At 55.4% G+C, this 19,465-nt stretch overlaps 1 protein-coding gene across 8 annotated transcripts in view; it reads left to right on the top strand.

The window, feature by feature from the left end:
* The window catches only part of LOC119960740 (collagen alpha-3(VI) chain-like), a 314,544-nt gene that overhangs the window by 79,289 nt on the left and 215,790 nt on the right, over positions 1–19,465 (top strand). For all 8 annotated transcript variants that reach the window (XM_038788388.1, XM_038788372.1, XM_038788380.1 and 5 more), the window contains 2 exons: positions 9,980–10,579; positions 18,792–19,358. In XM_038788388.1, coding sequence (XP_038644316.1) covers positions 9,980–10,579; positions 18,792–19,358 — 1,167 coding nt within the window. The remainder of the gene's footprint in view (positions 1–9,979; positions 10,580–18,791; positions 19,359–19,465) is intronic.

The raw sequence follows: 19,465 nt of genomic DNA, 5'->3' as shown, positions 1-19,465 counted from the left end.
CCCTGCCCCTCCCCGGACACCCTGCCCCTCCCCGGACACCCTACCCTTCCCCGGTCACCCTGCAGTATCCCTCCCCTGACACCCTACCCCTCCCCGGACACCCTGTCCCTCCCAGGACGCACTGCCCCTCCCTGGACACCCTGCCCCTCCCCGGACACCCTGCCCCTCCCCGGACACCCAGCCCCTCCCCGGACACCCTGCCCCTCCCCGGACACCCTGCACTATCCCTCCCCGGACACCCTGCCCCTCCCCAGACACCCTGCCCCTCCCCGGACACCCTGCCCCTCCCCGGGCACCCTGCTGCTCCCCGGACACCCTGCCCCTCCCCGGACACCCTGCACTATCCCTCCCCGGACACCCTGCCCCTCCCCGGACACCCTGCCCCTCCCCGGACACACTGCACTATCCCTCCCCGGACAACATGCACTATCCCTCCCCGGACAACCTGCGTCATTCCACCCCGGACACCCTGCCCCTCCCCGGACATCCTGCCCCTCCCCGGACACCCTGCCCCTCCCCGGACACCCTGCACTATCCCTCCCCGGACACCCTGCCCCTCCCCGGGCACCCTGCCCCTCCCCGGACACCCTGATCCTCCCCGGACACCCTGCACTATCCCTCCCCGGACACCCTGCCCCTCCCCGGACACCCTGCCCCTCCCCGGACAGCCTGCACTATCCCTCCCCGGGCACCCTGCCCCTCCCCGGACACCCTGCCACTCCCCGGACACCCTGCCCCTCCCCGGACACCCTGCCCCTCCCCGGACACCCTGCCCCTCCCCGACACCCTGTCCCTCCCCGGGCACCTTGCCCCTCCCCGGACACCCTGATCCTCCCCGGACACCCTGCACTATCCCTCCCCGGACACCCTGCCCCTCCCCGGACACCCTGCCCCTCCCCGGACAGCCTGCACTATCCCTCCCCGGGCACCCTGCCCCTCCCCGGACACCCTGCCCCTCCCCGGACACCCTGCCCCTCCCCGGACACCCTGCACTATCCCTCCCCGGACAACATGCACTATCCCTCCCCGGACAACCTGCACTATCCCTCCCCGGACACCCTGCCCCTCCCCGGACATCCTGCCCCTCCCCGGACACCCTGCCCCTCCCCGGACACCCTGCACTATCCCTCCCCGGACACCCTGCCCCTCCCCGGGCACCCTGCCCCTCCCCGGACACCCTGCCCCTCCCCGGACACCCTGCCACTCCCCGGACACCCTGCCCCTCCCCGGACACCCTGCCCCTCCCCGGACACGCTGCCCCTCCCCGGACACCCTGTCCCTCCCAGGACACCCTGCCCCTGCCCGGACACCCTGCCCCTCCCCGGACACCCTGCCCCTCCCCGGACACCCTGCACTATCCCTCACCGGACACCCTGCCCCTCCCAAGGCACCCTGCCCCTCCCCGGACACCCTGCACTATCCCTCCCCGGACAACCTGCACTATCCCACCCCGGACAACCTGCCCCTCCCCGGACACCCTGCCCCTCCCCAGACACCCAGTCCCTCTCCGGAAACCCTGCCCCTCCGCGGACACCCTGCATTATCCCTCCCCGGACACCCTGCCCCTCCCCGGACACCCTGCAGTATCCCTCCCCTGACACCCTACCCCTCCCCGGACACCCTGTCCCTCCCAGGACGCACTGCCCCTCCCTGGACACCCTGCCCCTCCCCGGACACCCTGCCCCTCCCCGGACACCCAGCCCCTCCCCGGACACCCTGCCCCTCCCCGGACACCCTGCACTATCCCTCCCCGGACACCCTGCCCCTCCCCAGACACCCTGCCCCTCCCGGACACCCTGCCCCTCCCCGGACACCCTGCACTATCCCTCCCCGGACACCCTGCCCCTCCCCGGACACCCTGCCCCTCCCCGGACACCCTGCACTATCCCTCCCCGGACAACATGCACTATCCCTCCCCGGACAACCTGCCCCATTCCACCCCGGACACCCTGCCCCTCCCCGGACATCCTGCCCCTCCCCGGACACCCTGCCCCTCCCCGGACACCCTGCACTATCCCTCCCCGGACACCCTGCCCCTCCCCGGGCACCCTGCCCCTCCCCGGACACCCTGATCCTCCCCGGACACCCTGCACTATCCCTCCCCGGACACCCTGCCCCTCCCCGGACACCCTGCCCCTCCCCGGACAGCCTGCACTATCCCTCCCCGGGCACCTTGCCCCTCCCCGGACACCCTGATCCTCCCCGGACACCCTGCACTATCCCTCCCCGGACAACATGCACTATCCCTCCCCGGACAACCTGCACTATCCCTCCCCGGACACCCTGCCCCTCCCCGGACACCCTGCCCCTCCCCGGACAGCCTGCACTATCCCTCCCCGGACACCCTGCCCCTCCCCGGGCACCCTGCCCCTCCCCGGACACCCTGCCCCTCCCCAGACACCCTGCACTATCCCTCCCCGGACACCCTGCCCCTCCCCGGACACCCTGCCCCTCCCCGGACACCCTGGCCCTCCCCGGACACCCTGCCCCTCCCCGGGCACCCTGCACTATCCCTCCCCGGACACCCTGCCCCTCCCCGCACACCCTGCCCCTCCCCGCACACCCTGCCCCTCCCCGGACACCATGCCCCTCCCCGGACACCCTGCCCCTCCCCGGACACCCTGCCCCTCCCCGGGCACCCGCATTATCCCTCCCCGGACACCCTGCCCCTCCCCGGACACCCTGCCCCTCCCCGGACACCCTGCCCCTCCCCGGACACCCTGCCCTCCCCGGACACCCAGCCCTCCCCGGACACCCTGCCCCTCCCCGGACACCCTGCCCCTCCCGGACACCCGGCCGCTCCCCGGACACCCTGCCCCTCCCCGGACACCCTGCCCCTCCCCGGACACCCTGCACTATCCCTCCCCGGACACACTGCACTATCCCTCCCTGGACACCCTGCCCCTCCCCGGACACTCTGCCCCTCCCCGGACACCCAGCCCATCCCCGGACACCCTGCCCCTCCCCGGACACCCTGCCCCTCCCCGGACACCCAGCCCATCCCCGGACACCCTGCACTATCCCTCCCCGGACACACTGCCCATCCCCGGACACCCTGCACTATCCCTCCCCGGACACCCTGCCCCTCCCCGGACACCCTGCACTATCCCTCCCCGGACAACCTGCACTCTCCCTCCCCGGACACCCTGCCCCTCCCCGGACACACTGCCCCTCCCCGGGCACCCTGCCCCTCCCCGGGCACCCTGCCCCTCCCCGGACACCCTGCCCCTCCCCGGACACACTGCACTATCCCTCCCCGGACACCCTGCCCCTCCCCGGACACACTGCCCCTCCCCGGACACACTGCCCCTCCCCGAACACCCTGCACTATCCCTCCCCGGACACCCTGCCCATCCCCGGACACCCTGCCCCTCCCCGGACACCCTGCCCATTCCCGGACACCCTGCCCCTCCCCGGACACTCGGCACTATCCCTGGACACCCTGCCCCTCCCCGGACACCCTGCCCCTCCCCCGACACCCTGCACTATCCCTCCCCGGACAACCTGCACTATCCCTCCCCGGACAACCTGCACTATCCCTCCCCGGACACCCTGCCCCTCCCCGGACACCCTGCCCCTCCCCGGACACCCTGCCCCTCCCCGGACACCCTGCCCCTCCCCGGACACCCTGCCCCTCCCCGGACACCCTGCACTATCCCTCCCCGGACACCCTGCACTATCCCTCCCCGGACACCCTGCCCCTCCCCGGACACCCTGCCCCTCCCCGGACACCCTGCCCTCCCCGGACACCCTGTCCCTCCCTCCCCGGACACCATGCCTCTCCCCGGACACCCTGCCCCTCCCCGGACACCCTGCACTATCCCTCCCCGGACACCCTGCCCCTCCCCGGACACCCTGACCCTCCCTCCCCGGACACCCTGCCTCTCCCCGGACACCCTGCCCCTCCCCGGTCACCCTGCTCTATCCCTCCCCGGACGCCCAGCACCTCCTCGGACACCCTGCACTATCCCTCCCCGGACACACAGCCCCTCCCCAGACACACAGCCCCTCCCCGGACACCCTGCCCCTCCCCGGACACCCTGCCCCTCGCCGGACACCCTGCCGTTCCCCGGACACCTTGCCCCTCCCCGGACACCCTGTCCCTCCCAGGACACCCTGCCCCTCCCCGGACAGCCTGCACTATCCCTCCCCGGACACCCTGCCCCTCCCCGGACACCCTGCCCCTCCCCGGACAGCCTGCAGTATCCCTCCCCGGACACCCTGCCCCTCCCCGGGCACCCTGCCCCTCCCCGGACACCCTGCCCCTCCCCGGACACCCTGCACTATCCCTCCCCGGACACCCTGCCCCTCCCCGGACACCCTGCCCCTCCCCGGACACCCTGCCCCTCCCCGGACACCCTGCCCCTCCCCGGGCACCCTGCACTATCCCTCCCCGGACACCCTGCCCCTCCCCGCACACCCTGCCCCTCCCCGGACACCCTGCCCCTCCCCGGACACCCTGCCCCTCACCGGACACCCGGCCACTCCCCGGACACCCTGCCCCTCCCCGGACACCCTGCACTATCCCTCCCCGGACACACTGCACTATCCCTCCCTGGACACCCTGCCCCTCCCCGGACACCCTGCCCCTCCCCGGACACCCAGCCCATCCCCGGACACCCTGCCCCTCCCCGGACACCCTGCCCCTCCCCGGACACCCAGCCCATCCCGGACACCCTGCACTATCCCTCCCCGGACACCCTGCCCATCCCCGGACACCCTGCACTATCCCACCCCGGACACCCTGCCCCTCCCCGGGCACCCTGCACTATCCCTCCCCGGACAACCTGCACTATCCCTCCCCGGACACCCTGGCCCTCCCCGGACACACTGCCCCTCCCCGGGCACCGTGCCCCTCCCCGGGCACCCTGCCCCTCCCCGGACACCCTGCCCCTCCCCGGACACACTGCACTATCCCTCCCCGGACACCCTGCCCCTCCCCGGACACACTGCCCCTCCCCGGACACACTGCCCTCCCCAGACACCCTGCCCCTCCCCGGACACCCTGCACTATCCCTCCCCGGACACCCTGCCCATCCCCGGACACTCTGCCCCTCCCCGGACACCCTGCCCATCCCCGGACACCCTGCCCCTCCCCGGACACTCGGCACTATCCCTGGACAACCTGCCCCACCCCGGACACTCTGCCCCTCCCCCGACACCCTGCACTATCCCTCCCCGGACAACCTGCACTATCCCTCCCCGGACAACCTGCACTATCCCTCCCCGGACACCCTGCCCCTCCCCGGACACCCTGCCCCTCCCCGGACACCCTGCCCCTCCCCGGCACCCTGCCCCTCCCCGGACACCCTGCCCCTCCCCAGACACCCTGCCCCTCCCCGGACACCCTGCCCCTCCCCGGACACCCTGCACTATCCCTCCCCGGACACCCTGCACTATCCCTCCCGGACGCTCTGCCCCTCCCCGGACACCCTGCCCCTCCCAGCACACCCTGCCCCTCCCAGCACACCCTGCCCCTCCCCGGACACCCTGCCCCTCCCCGGACACCCTGCACTATCCCTCCCCGGACACCCTGACCCTCTCTCCCCGGACACCATGCCTCTCCCCGGACACCCTGCCCCTCCCCGGACACCCTGACCCTCCCTCCCCGGACACCCTGCCTCTCCCCGGACACCCTGCCCCTCCCCGGTCACCCTCCTCTATCCCTCCCCGGACACCCTGCCCCTCCCCGGACACCCTGACCCTCCCTCCCCGGACACCCTGCCTCTCCCCGGACACCCTGCCCCTCCCCGGTCACCCTCCTCTATCCCTCCCCGGACGCCCAGCACCTCCTCGGACACCCTGCACTATCCCTCCCCGGACACACAGCCCCTCCCCGGACACATTGCCCCTCCCCGGACACCCTGCCCCTCCCCGGACACCCTGCACTATCCCTCCCCGGACACCCTGCCCCTCCCCGGACACCCTGCCCCTCCCCGGACACCCTGCACTATCCCTCCCCGGACACCCTGCCCCTCCCCGGACACCCTGCCCCTCCCCGGATACCCTGCCCCTCCCCGCACACCCTGCCCCTCCCCGGACACCCTGCACTATCCCTCCCCAGACACCCTATCCCTCCCCAGACACCCTACCCCTCCCCGGACACCCTACCCCTCCCCGTTCACCCTGCAGTATCCCTCCCCTGACATCCTACCCCTCCCCTGACATCCTACCCCTCCCCGGACACCCTACCCCTCCCCGGACACCCTGCCCCTCCCCGGACACCCTGCACTATCCCTCCCCGGACACCCTGCCCCTCCCCGGACACCCTGCCCCTCCCCGGTCACCCTGCAGTATCCCTCCCCTGACATCCTACCCCTCCCCGGACACCCTGCCCCTCCCCGGTCACCCTGCAGTATCCCTCCCCTGACACCCTACCCCTCCCCGGACACCCTGCAGTATCCCTCCCCTGACACCCTGCCCCTCCCCTGACACCCTACCCCTCCCCGGACACCCTACCCCTCCCCGGTCACCCTGCAGTATCCCTCCCCTGACACCCTACCCCTCCCCTGACACCCTACCCCTCCCCGGTCACCCTGCAGTATCCCTCCCCTGACACCCTACCCCTCCCCTGACACCCTACCCCTCCCCTGACACCCTACCCCTCCCCGGTCTCCCTGCAGTATCCCTCCCCGGTCACCCTACCCCTCCCCGGACACCCTACCCCTCCCCGTTCTCCCTGCAGTATCCCTCCCCTGACACCCTACCCCTCCCCTGACACCCTACCCCTCCCCTGACACCCTACCCCTCCCCGTTCTCCCTGCAGTATCCCTCCCCTGACATCCTACCCCTCCCCGGTCACCCTACCCCTCCCCGGACACCCTACCCCTCCCCGTTCTCCCTGCAGTATCCCTCCCCTGACACCCTACCCCTCCCCGGACACCCTACCCCTCCCCGTTCTCCCTGCAGTATCCCTCCCCTGACACCCTACCCCTCCCCGGACACCCTACCCCTCCCCTGACATCCTGCGCTGTCTCTCCACGGAAAACAAACCTGTTGGACTTTAACCTGGTGCTGTAAGACTTCTTACTGTATCTCTTCCCAGACATCCTGCATTGCCCCTCCCGCACAACCTGCACTTGCCTTTCCATTTTTGCCCGACCACTGCTCCACCCTTCTCCACAGACCCTTCATCCCTCCATTGGTCCTCCTCCACACAACTTGCACTGGTCTCAAGCAGAGGGTGAGATTTACAAATGCTCCCCAAAGAGTTGCAGTGGCAACTCATCATCCATCATGGAAGAAGTCTACCTCGCCAGATGCATGCTTCTTATGTATAGTCGTAACAGTGAACATTCTGATTTCTCACTGGCTGGACTATTAATTTTGCGGGTGAACTTAATTCTCATGAGCCTGCAGGACATACTGATGCATGCAATGTGGTTTCCAACCGTGCTTGTTTGAAAGCCTTTCAAAGCCAGAGAACATCATTATTAAATTTCGTTCCACATGTCAGGATACTGATTTTTGGCCTCATACCAAATTATGTTTCACTGTCTGCCAAGCTTGCCACTGGAGGTGGACCAGAGGATGCCGCTCTACATAACAATTTCTGACACAGTAATTATAAGCGCATGTACTTCATGGACCAATGAAAGCCTATTTCCCCCTTTACCAGTGAACCTTGGAAAACCTCCTGCTTAATATGTATTTTAGATTCAGTTAGTGGTCAAGCGGCTGTGGGATATTATTTGGAATTTATATTCATTGCTGTTTACTTTCTTCTCTCTTCAACAAGTGGAAACAAAAGCAAGGTAATACAATGAGAAACCAGTGAAAGGACACTTAGCACTTTTCCACATTCAAAATCACTAGGTTAGGAAACATAAAAATAAACACAAATACATCCAATTGGATATTCAGGAGACACCTCTTTACCCAGAGTGTGATGAGAATGTGGAACTCACTACTACAAGGAATAGTTGGGGCGAATAGAATAAATGGCGGCATGGTGACACAGTGGTTAGCACTGCTGCTTCACAGCTCCAGGGTCTCAGGTTAAATTCTGTCCTCGGGTCATTGTATGTGTGGAGTTAGCACTTTCTCCCTGTGTCTGCATGCGTTTCCTCCGGGTGCTCCGGTTTCCTCCCACAATCTAAAAATGTTTAGGTTAGGTGGACTGACCCCTTAGGGCGCGATTCTCCGCAAATGCGGAGCGTCGTGAAGGCTGCCGTGAAACTGGCCGTGTTTCACGGCAGCCTCCGCGCCCCCTCCCGGGACCCGATTCTGCTTCCCGGTCGGGGCTAGCAGCGGGGCCCCGTGAACCACGGCACCGCAGGCTTAGCGAACTTCGCTAAGCCCGCGCGCCAAGGGTAACGGCGGCTGACGCGCACGATGACTGATCCAGCGGGGCGGCGGAGGAACAAAGAGTGCACGGGGTTTGGACCCCAGGGATAGTGGGCACCAATTGCGGGCCCATGCCACCCTTGGCGGCCGTTTTCACGAACAGTGAGAGCAGGTGTGTTGGAGTTCGTGAAAATGGCCGTAAAGGCCTGGGAAATCGGCCCATCGGATAGGGGAGAATCGCTGCTCGCCGTAAAAAAACGGCGAGCAGCGATTCGTGTCGTGGGGCAGCCGTGGGGGGGGGGGGGGGGAGAATAGCGGGAGGTCGGGAAAAATGTCGGGAAGGCCCTCCCGCTATTCTCCGACCCGTCGTGGGGGGCGGAGAATCACGCCCCCTAGTGTCCAAAACGTTAGGTGGGGTGTGCTCTGAAAGCTAAGCTGGAATGAAGAGCTTATCATATGAGGAACGTTGAGGATTCTGGGTCTGTATTCGTTGAAGTTTACAAAGATAAGGGGGGATCTTATTGAAACTTACAGGATACTGGGTGGCCTGGATAGAGTAGATGTGAAGAGATTGTTTCCACTTGTATGAAAAAATAGAAGCAGAGGACACAATCTCAGACTAAAGGAACAATCCTTGAAAACAGAGATGAGAAGGATTTTTTTCAGCCAGAGGGTGGTGAATCTGTGGAACTCTTTGCCGCAGAAGGCTGTGGAGGCCAAATCACTGAGTGTCTTTAAGACAGAGGTATATAGGTTTGTGATCAATAAGTGGATCAGGGGTTAGGGGAAAAGGCCAGAGAATGGGGATGAGAAAAATATCAGCCATGATTGAATGGCGGAGCAGACTCGGTGGGCTGAGTGGCCTAATTCTGCTCCTATGTCTTATGGTCTTATGGTTACTGGGTTATGGGAATGGGGTGATCTTTCCAAGGGCCGGTGCAGACTCGATGGGCTGAATGGCCTCCTTCTGCACTGTAAATGTTTTTTTAAATAATCAAAGGAAATGTTGATAGTGTGAGATGAAGGCGGCATGTATGAAGCAGTTAGACTGAAAAGCCTATTTCTGTGCCCTATATTCTTTTAAAATCTATAAAAATGTAAAGCTGCATCTCATTGTGCTACAATCAAGCGTTATAACATTCCTGGTAGATCTCCGAAAACGCTAGTCATTAATAGCCTCCTTTTGCACTGTAGGGATTCCATGATTCTAATTATTTGATGGTGTCCATGTCTTTAAAAGCTAGCTATAACTGTAACATTATATTCTGCAGTCTCTCCTTCCTTCCCTATGTACGGTATGCATTGTTTGTACAGCATGCAAGAAACAATACTTTTCACTGTATAGTAATACATATGACAATAATAAATCAAATCAAATCAAATCAAAGATGTAATAATATAACTGATTTCACAAGATGCTTTCCTAGCAGAGCTTCACCCAGCAGGTGTTTGAAAATCGGCTATGTTCTTTACAGATTTTTGTTAGTTCATTTCAATTGATGGAAAATGATGGGCGGTCGGCTTCTGACTTCTCAGTTTGAGCTCTTGACGAACACAACCAGTTTCATAAACTGAATGCTTACAACAGCTTCTACAATGCAAAACGTATTTTGTAGCCAGTTGGTTAACTGATACCTTGTTGTGAGAATTTGTCAAGCTTTGTTCGAAATGCCCATTGTGCTTTCTTTTCCAGTTGTAACAGAAGTAGTGACTAGGAGAGACATTGTATTCCTTATTGATGGATCAGTTAATGTTGGGAATGCATATTTCCCTGCTCTCCGTGACTTCATTGTACGCATAATTGAAGACCTCGGCATTGGAGTTGACAGAATACAAGTAGCTTTGGTACAGTACAGTGAGGACGCAAGAGCTGAGTTCTATCTAAACAGCTATTCAAGAAAGGATGAACTTCTGTCCCATGTGAACAGACTCCGTTTGAAAGGCGGCAGGAGTATTAAAACTGGTGCAGCATTGGACTATGTTTTGAGAAATATGTTTGTCAAATCTACTGGAAGTGGGATCGACGATGGTGTTCCCCAAATATTGGTGGTTGTTACCGCTGGAAGATCTCAAGATGATGTTCGAGCATCTGCAGAGGCTCTGGCACGAGCACACATTATCACCATTGCTATTGGAATCAATGAAGCAGAAGCAACAGAACTACAGCGTATTTCGTTCGGTGAAAATCTGGCTTATCGAGTGGGTGACTTTAATGGTCTTGAAAATATCCGGGAACCAGTGACGTTATCTGCCAAAAGCCTTGTTTTTGGAGGAATCATTGAAACACATGCAGGTATTAGTTTTTTTTCCCCCCCAAGAAATGTATATTTGTTTTTCACATAAGTGGGATGCTAGTTTGGCCTTGTTCACATGCACTAATACTATTTCTCAAATAATACCTGTGGAGTTCTTGGTAACAATAAGAAAAATAGGTTTGGGAAATTTTGCAAATTTTTCTTGTTGATTTCATATTCTGACTTTCTTCTGAGACTGCCAGGTAGCAGGAGTTGGGATCTTCACCGCAGGCCGGGCAGGTACAGGATAGAGTCCACTGCTCCTGGACCCAAATCGGATGTGGCCACAGTGGCCAAGTACTGATACGGGCTAGTGAAAAGGCCCGCCTCTGCTTTCTGGAACGTTGTCCTATTTGTTTTTTGTTAAATATTAGTTCCTCTATACCTCACCTCTCACAACCATCCTCCACACCAAATGTTCAAATGCTGAGATGGTTTTCCCTCTTGTGGGAATCATTTTCTGTCCCTTTTCCTTACTAGTGAAAATCTGATCTGCCGGATGTACAGGTTGGACCTAAATCCTGCATGCCATTTTGGAAGCTCTGGGGAGTCTTCATGACTCTGTGAAAATCCAGGCCATAATGTTAGAGAGGAGACAGTGATATTGTCACCAGCCCAGTAATCCAGAGACCAGGGTAATGCTTTGGGGACCAGGGTTCAAATCTAACTGTGGCAGATGGTGAAATTTGAATCCAATAAAAGCTAGATTTAAAAAATTAGTCTCATGATAAAAATGAATAAAATTAAATATCCTAATACATCTTCTATAGCATGGTCAAACATAAAATAGGAATAGGCTACTTTATAAACAAATCATTAAGCCATGTAACTCCTTCTAGTGTTGCAGTCTAGACGTCAATCACATTAAAATGCAATTCTGCTGTCTTGAAAACAAAGTGCTTTCTTTCTGCATTCTGGCATATGCTAAGTTTTTGGTAAATTAGAGACTATAGATATTCAAAACTCTGTGCAAGTATTGTTTTCCAAACAATTGGTTTTCTTACTCATTTTGTAATATGAAAATGTTGCTTTATGATGGCAGAAACGGTATTGGAAAGTGTCTTTTAGGTTAGCGTAACACTTATTGGAAAGGCTGCAGGATGCAAAACGTTTAAAACAAATGAAAAAAAAATTCTTGTATACAGTAGACCCTTCCTGTAGGTGCTACACTTGCTGCAACATTTTCCTCATTACACCTTCCCGATCACACTTTATTCGTTTTGCATTTAACGCAGCCTGATCAAGGCAATGGGAGTTCTGCTTTACATCTGTAAGAAATTTGATTATCCATTGTATTAGATGTTGGCTTAATACATTTTTCCTCTGCCTATCGACTGTAAGTGAGATGAATTTGGGCAGTCTTAACCAAGTCCACGTGGACAATCAAACCCAAATCCTTTCTACTTTCTATATAGGTTCAGATTTCTAGGGGTGGAATCATCTCCGATATTAGCAATGTCCAATGTTGGGTGAGAAAAGTGCTGTTGAGCCCGGTGACAGCAATGGCAGCTTTTCCTGCCGTATTGTGCAGCACCTAGTCAAACAAATATAGGTTGCACGCCATATCACTGGCAGTCAGCTTCTGATGCGCCCATTCTGCCATCACCTCAATGCTTCAATGAATCAGGCACCACATTTAAAGGTTGCCGCTACGCACAACAACCACACTTCGGAGTTCACTAGGAAGTCATGGCCTCCAGACCCAAGAAACACTCTGGACCCAAGTTCTCCAACGCCTCCTCGAAGCAACTGTTGGATGGATTTGGATTTATTCGATTTGTTTGTTTATTGTCACGTGTACTGAGGTACAGTGAAAAGTATTTTTCTGCGAGCAGCTCAACAGATCATTAAGTACATGAAAAGAAAAGGAAATAAAATTAAATATCTAATAGGACAACACAAGGTACACAATATAACTACATACATACCAGCATTGGGTGAAGTACACAGGGGTGTAGGGTTAATGAGGTCAGTCCATAAGGGGGTTGTTTAGGAGTCTGATAACAGCAGGGTAGAAGCTGTTTTTGAGTCTGTTCGTACATGTTCTCAGACTTTTGTATCTCCTGCCCGATGGAAGAAGTTGGAAGAGTGAGTAAGCCAGGTGGGAGGGGTCTTTGAGTATGCTGCCCACTTTCCCCAGGCAGCGGGAGGTGTAAATGGAGTCAATGGATGGAAGGCGCAGGTTTGTGTGATGGAGTGAACAGATTGTGATATACCTACGCTCTGGGAGAAATCCTGCAAACAAGATCACCAATCTAGCATGGGAGGTGCTGACAGTGGTGGCCAGTGTAAACACTATCCAGAAAAGGACAGCCACTCAGTGCAGGAAGAGGATGAATGATCTCCTCCATTCCGCCAGAATAAGTCACCCTTCTCTTCGGTGGCACCCCATTTTAGACCAGTCTCAGGGTCACAAACTAGGGAGCACATCACACTTTCAGATCCTCAGCAGGGACCACCTGGCTGCCAGTGCCTGGAGACTTTCTGGAGGCCAAGAATTTGCTGATGCTGACTCAGATGCTGCCTCAGTTTCTGGAGCTGTAAAGACAAGCTTGGAAAATGAGGAAGAGATGTCTGCTGTACATCTCAGGCACTTTTTGCCATCCATCAGTGCAAATGCCAGAGGATGTTGGGGCTTCTTAAGCTCATTCCAGCTGCCAGAGGATGTTGGGGCTTCTTAAGCTCATTGCAGCTAACCCTTTGTCACAAGAAGGAAGCCAGGGGCCTTCAGGCACCTACAGGGAGGAGGGTCATGTGGTACACAGCCCAAGGCCATCCATCTAAGTAGGAGTTTCTAGCCCATCACATATCCTCTTCCTGTGACCACTTCAACTCCAGCTCCACAGGAAGGAACGAGGGTGGCACTCACACACAGCAGGAGCTCAAAAGCAGACTGGGGCTCCCCAAGTCTCTGCCCTTCAGAGGATGCCCAACAAGCCATCACAGGAAACAGGATGTAGCAGATAACAGGCTTCTTCTACTACCCTGTGGGTGTTGGGGCAAGGTAAAGAAGGTTAAGAAGTTGTAGTTGCACAGTGTGAGTATGGGTGTTAATCACTTGTACATAATGCTCACCCCTGTAAATAAACGCTCACTAATTACACACTTATATGGCTCCTGGCTTTGATGACCTGTGTTCCTGTTATTCTGAAGTGAAAACCTGCTTCCTGCACAAGATAGAGGAAGGCTGTGCAGTCCAAATCTTCCTCCCTGTGCTTTGTACAATCTTTCCAGTACATTGATGGTGTCCCTTCACAGTGACTGAACACATCAGTCCTGCCTCTATCTTGTTAGCAATTAAGATGTCTGCCACAATGAGATACTAAATGAATACTTTTCGTCAGTATTCACTCAAGAAAAAGATAATATTGTGGAGGAGAATGCTGAGACCCAGGCTATTAGAATAGATGGCATTGAGGTGCGTAGGGAAGAAGTGTTGGCAATTCTGGACAAGGTGAAAATAGATAAGTCCCCGGGGCCGGATGGGAATATCCTAGGATTCTCTGGGAAGCCAGGGAAGAGATTGCTGAGCCTTTGGCTTTGATTTTTAGGTCATCATTGGCTACAGGAATAGTGCCAGAGGACTGGAGGATAGCAAATGTGGTCCCTTTGTTCAAGAAGGGGAGTAGAGATAACCCCGGTAACTATAGGCCGGTGAGCCTAACGTCTGTGGTGGGTAAGGTCTTGGAGAGGATTATAAAAGATACGATTTATAATCATCTAGATAGGAATAATATGATTAGGGTTAGTCAGCATGGTTTTGTGAAGGGTAGGTCATGCCTCACAAACCTTATTGAGTTCTTTGAGAAGGTGACTGAACAGGTAGACGAGGGTAGAGCAGTTGATGTGGTGTATATGGATTTCAGTAAAGCGTTTGATAAGGTTCCCCACGGTCGGCTATTGCAGAAAATACGGAGGCTGGGGATTGAGGGTGATTTAGAGATGTGGATCAGAAATTGGCTAGTTGAAAGAAGACAGAGAGTGGTAGTTGATGGGAAATGTTCAGAATGGAGTTCAGTTACGAGTGGCGTACCACAAGGATCTGTTCTGGGGCCGTTGTGTTTGTCATTTTTATAAATGACCTAGAGGAGGGCGCAGAAGGATGGGTGAGTAAATTTGCAGACGACACTAAAGTCGGTGGAGTTGTAGACAGTGCGGAAGGATGTTGCAGGTTACAGAGGGACATAGATAAGCTGCAGACCTGGGCTGAGAGGTGGCAAATGGAGTTTAATGTGGAGAAGTGTGAGGTGATTCACTTTGGAAAGAATAACAGGAATGCGGAATATTTGGCTAATGGTAAAATTCTTGGTAGTGTGGATGAGCAGAGGGATCTCGGTGTCCATGTACATAGATCCCTGAAAGTTGCCACCCAGGTTGATAGGGTTGTGAAGAAGGCCTATGGTGTGTTGGCCTTTATTGGTAGAGGGATTGAGTTCCGGAGCCATGAGGTCATGTTGCAGTTGTACAAAACTCTAGTACGGCCGCATTTGGAGTATTGCGTACAGTTCTGGTCGCCTCATTATAGGAAGGACGTGGAAGCTTTGGAACGGGTGCAGAGGAGATTTACCAGGATGTTGCCTGGTATGGAGGGAAAATCTTATGAGGAAAGGCTGATGGACTTGAGGTTGTTTTCGTTAGAGAGAAGAAGGTTAAGAGGTGACTTAATAGAGGCATACAAAATGATCAGAGGGTTAGATAGGGTGGACAGCGAGAGCCTTCTCCCCTGGATGGAGGTGGCTAGCACGAGGGGACATAGCCTTAAATTGAGGGGTAATAGATATAGGACAGAGGTCAGAGGTGGGTTTTTTACGCAAAGAGTGGTGAGGCCGTGGAATGCCCTACCTGCAACAGTAGTGAACTCGCCAACATTGAGGGCATTTAAAAATTTATTGGATAAGCATATGGATGATAAGGGCATAGTGTAGGTTAGATGGCCTTTAGTTTTTTTTTCCATGTCGGTGCAACATCGAGGGCCGAAGGGCCTGTACTGCGCTGTATCGTTCTATGTTCTATGTTCTAATGTTCAGGACTGGTATCACAGAGTTCGGTCATTCACCCTGTGTGCTCTCTGTACCTTTGAGCTGAGGCTGGCCCTCAACTCATCTCCCTCAGGCTCCGGTGACACTGTTCCTCAAGGGTTCAGCTCATGAAGGTTGCGGTAGGATTAGTAGACGTGAATCTTTCTCCACTGTATCACCATAATATGACCTAGTCATTGAGAGTAGGCGAGCCGGCATCAGCCAGAGAGGAGTCAGACATTCACAGAACCTCTGTGAGGATCAATACACCGCCCACTTCAAATTGTCATCATCCTCCCAAAATTTAGGGACCATGGGCAATGCTGTATCCACATGGAATGGGCCTTATCACAGAGAATGCCCGCTTCCATCAGTTAGACAGGAGAGCAATACTCACAATAACCATGTGAAAATGATAGGATGTCCTGACTGGAAGTCCTCATCACCTTCCATGAATCAACTGGTAATGTGTCTGTCCCGAGCTTGTCTGCCTCAGTCTGAACATCACCATTGACTCATGGCCAAAATTCTTTGCCTTGAGGACCTCCTTAGCTTCATCCCATTTGACATCCTCTTCATCAGACGATAATCTCCTCCACTTGTTGCAGCAGTAGATCGTGCACGGTGCAACAAGCAATCACGATGTGTGAGACCCTCTGTGGGACGTTTGCAGGGCTCCACCAGACCAGTCCAAGCACTGGAACCTCACATCCTTATGGTCTGCTCCACCAAAGTGCGAGTTGCAGCTTGAGCTTCATTCTATCTTGTCTCAACTGCACTCTGTGGCTTCCCCACAGGCATCATCATCCAGCTTCTCAGTGGGTTGCCCTTATCCCTGACGAGCTAATGCAGAAGCCTCTGTGAATCCTGAAACATGTCAGAGATTTGAGAGCAACTGAGAATGTAGGAGTTGTGAACACTCAATGGGAATCAAGCACACATGTGCAGGATGTGTTTAGTGTCAATGCAGACCAGCTAAACATTCAGCGAGTGGAAGCCCTTGCAGTGCATAGTTGAGAACTTTATGTCATGGAGCTCTGAGTGTCACGCGAGTGCAGTCGATGGTACCTTGCCCCATGGAAAGCAAGAGATTTGCGCAAATCCCATTCATCTTGCTTCATGCATGATTCCAGTCAAAATAGATGAGGTTTTATGCCTTTGTGAAGATTGCATCTGTCACATCCCGGATGCACCTGGTTTGTGGAGGCTTATGAAATACACAGTTATCTGTGGAGCCCTGGATGGACCACTAGCATAGAAATTGAGTGCTGCAGTCACTTTCTGCGTCACTGGCAGTCGATGACTTCCACTTTCCTGGAGCGCCACATCATGCAGCAGGTGGCAGATGTGAACAACCAGATAACTGAACATGTATAGTCTTCGGTGACACCGGTTGTCAGACATCTGCAAGTATGTTAGACTTGTCTGTAGACTTTAGGTATAGTGGTGTGCTTCCAAGCAATGGTTCTCTGCCGTTCATACTCTGTGTGCGGAGCAGGCACTATCATTGGTTCTGCCCCTGTAGATGGTGAGCCAAGTGCCTCTGTCATCTTCTTCTTCTCTCTTATCTGGAAGCGAGAATGATAGCAAGATCACCAGGCTCCATGTTTCATACATTCTCCTTACTGCAGTGTCAAAGAGAGAGCCTTGACGGTTAACATTTGCTCATTGAGACCACTCTTTGTCCAATCATCACCTGTAGCTGACTTTCAAAGCCCACTGACTCATGCCTTGGCTACAACAATCATTCACAATCAATAGTTCACATGCTGGTTGGGTAAGACATCACTCCACCACTTCCTCAAACCTCATGATTGTGTGTCTACCACTTTGGAAATCTACTGTTTCCTGAGCTCCCATTTCAGGCATTGTCGAAAGCTTCACTCCCAAGCCTTGCAGTCAACTTGGTCTATAGAAGGGGCACTTTAGCACGGAGCGAAGGATTAAGGGTGTTGTCCTTAGGCAGTATGACATGGCCACCTTTCTAAGAGAAACGGTTGCTTGTCCAGTCAGGCAGTGGTAGTCATTGATTTTGGAAGTCCATGCACGCAAGTGTTAAATGCTGAACAGCAGTCTTACACTTAAGCGGTGCTTGAGTGGGCACTATTATCGAATCATAGAATTTACATAAGAGTTGCATGACTAATTTGATTCTAAGCATGTTAAATGAGTTCAAGCTGAACAGTCCCAACTGCAACGGGATGCTTATTGATCATTGACATGTTTTCCAATTAGCATTCCCCTTGTCAAGATCCCACTTGCAGAAGCCTCCCACCTCTTCCCACCCCCCCCCCCCCCCCCCCCCACACCCCTCCCCGATTATGTGGAACCTTAAGTCCGTGATGATTCCCTAGGCCCTTCTGCATTCAAGCCTATTCCCCAGGCTTCCCTTCTGTCAGCCCTTTCAAGAAACTCTTGGCCCAGCTCGAGAAGGCATTTTTGAATATGCTGCTGGTCAGGCTTGCTAATGAGCTCCTTATTTCCGCATAACCCATCCCTCCCCCCCCCCAGCCCCCTCCATCCCCCACACCCCCGCCCCCTCCATCCCCCACACCCCTCTCCCCCCAACAAACACCACGTCCAACTCAACCTCCACTACTCAACACTTCTCCCGCTGACTCAGTCTGGTGCCCCCACTCAACCGCGGTTGACTCAGCCTCCACCCCCGACTCACCCCCATCCCCCTCAACTCACTGCAGTCGCCCCCACCCTCAACTCCATTCATGAGGTCCTTGTACAACCCTCATCCTCACCTACTGAAGACAAAGAGCGCGACACTCACCTCCGAACTCGCCTTGGAGTTCTGCTCGCCAGGTGCATGCCGTTTGAAACCAATCATGCATCACACCATTCTGACATCATGCCACTGCAGATGGATTATTTAACGGGGGCATTATTCCAGCATTAGGGCCCAATCAAGATATGCAAATGTTTGACAGTGAGGTTCCCGATATTGAAGGGTGGGAAACGCGGCCCACACTAGCGAGGGTGAGGTGATGATCACGCCCTGCTGTAACGTGACCAAGACCTTCTCAAAATCAACAAACCCAACCAATGCCAATGGGAGGGGAAATCCTGGCCTTGGTTTTTTTGTACCCAGATTTTCATCACTATATATTTTGACTGAATCTTATTTGTGCTTTACTGCTTGTAACCTTTAATGATACTTGACTCATTTTTTTAACTGTTATAGCCAGGAAGAGGGATATCGTTTTCTTAATAGATGGCAGTCCTGGAATGGGAAGATCATTTCCTCAAGTCCGTGAATTTCTTTTGAAAGTAATCCAGGAGCTCGATATTGGACCTGACAAAGATCAAGTTGCTGTGGTACAATATGGTTCCAAAAGCAGGCTTGAATTTGGTCTTGATACTTATTCAAATAAAGATGAAATTTTGGAATTAGTAAAAAGCCTCCGTCAGAAAACAGGAGGTCCCCTCAACACTGGTGCTGCACTGGACTTTGTTGCGAAGAAGGTTTTCAGTGAATCTGCAGGGAGCAGGAAACAAGCAGGTGCTTCACAAATCCTGGTGCTCATCACTGCTGGGAAATCCAGAGATGATGTTGAAAGAATCGCAAATGAAGTGAAGCAGGCTCGTATAGTGCCCATTGCCATCGGAGCCAAGGGTGCCGACACATCAGAGCTACAAAAGATAGTACATGATCCAACATTTGTGTTAACAATGAGAGACTTCCGAGATTTATCTACTATTCAACTGGAGCTGTTGTCCAAAATGAAAGCAGTGTTTATTTTTGAGCAAGGTAACATTTTTTAACAAATTATTTTGTTCACTTAGGAAACTGGTGTTAAACAACTTATTTCCTGCTCCCTCTGACTTGTTCTGAACTATGGAATTTAGATTTTGTTA

This window comes from Scyliorhinus canicula, chromosome 2 (genome assembly GCF_902713615.1).
Source record: "Scyliorhinus canicula chromosome 2, sScyCan1.1, whole genome shotgun sequence".
Taxonomy (NCBI): Eukaryota; Metazoa; Chordata; class Chondrichthyes; order Carcharhiniformes; family Scyliorhinidae; genus Scyliorhinus; species Scyliorhinus canicula.
This window is presented reverse-complemented; position numbering and strand designations above follow the sequence as displayed.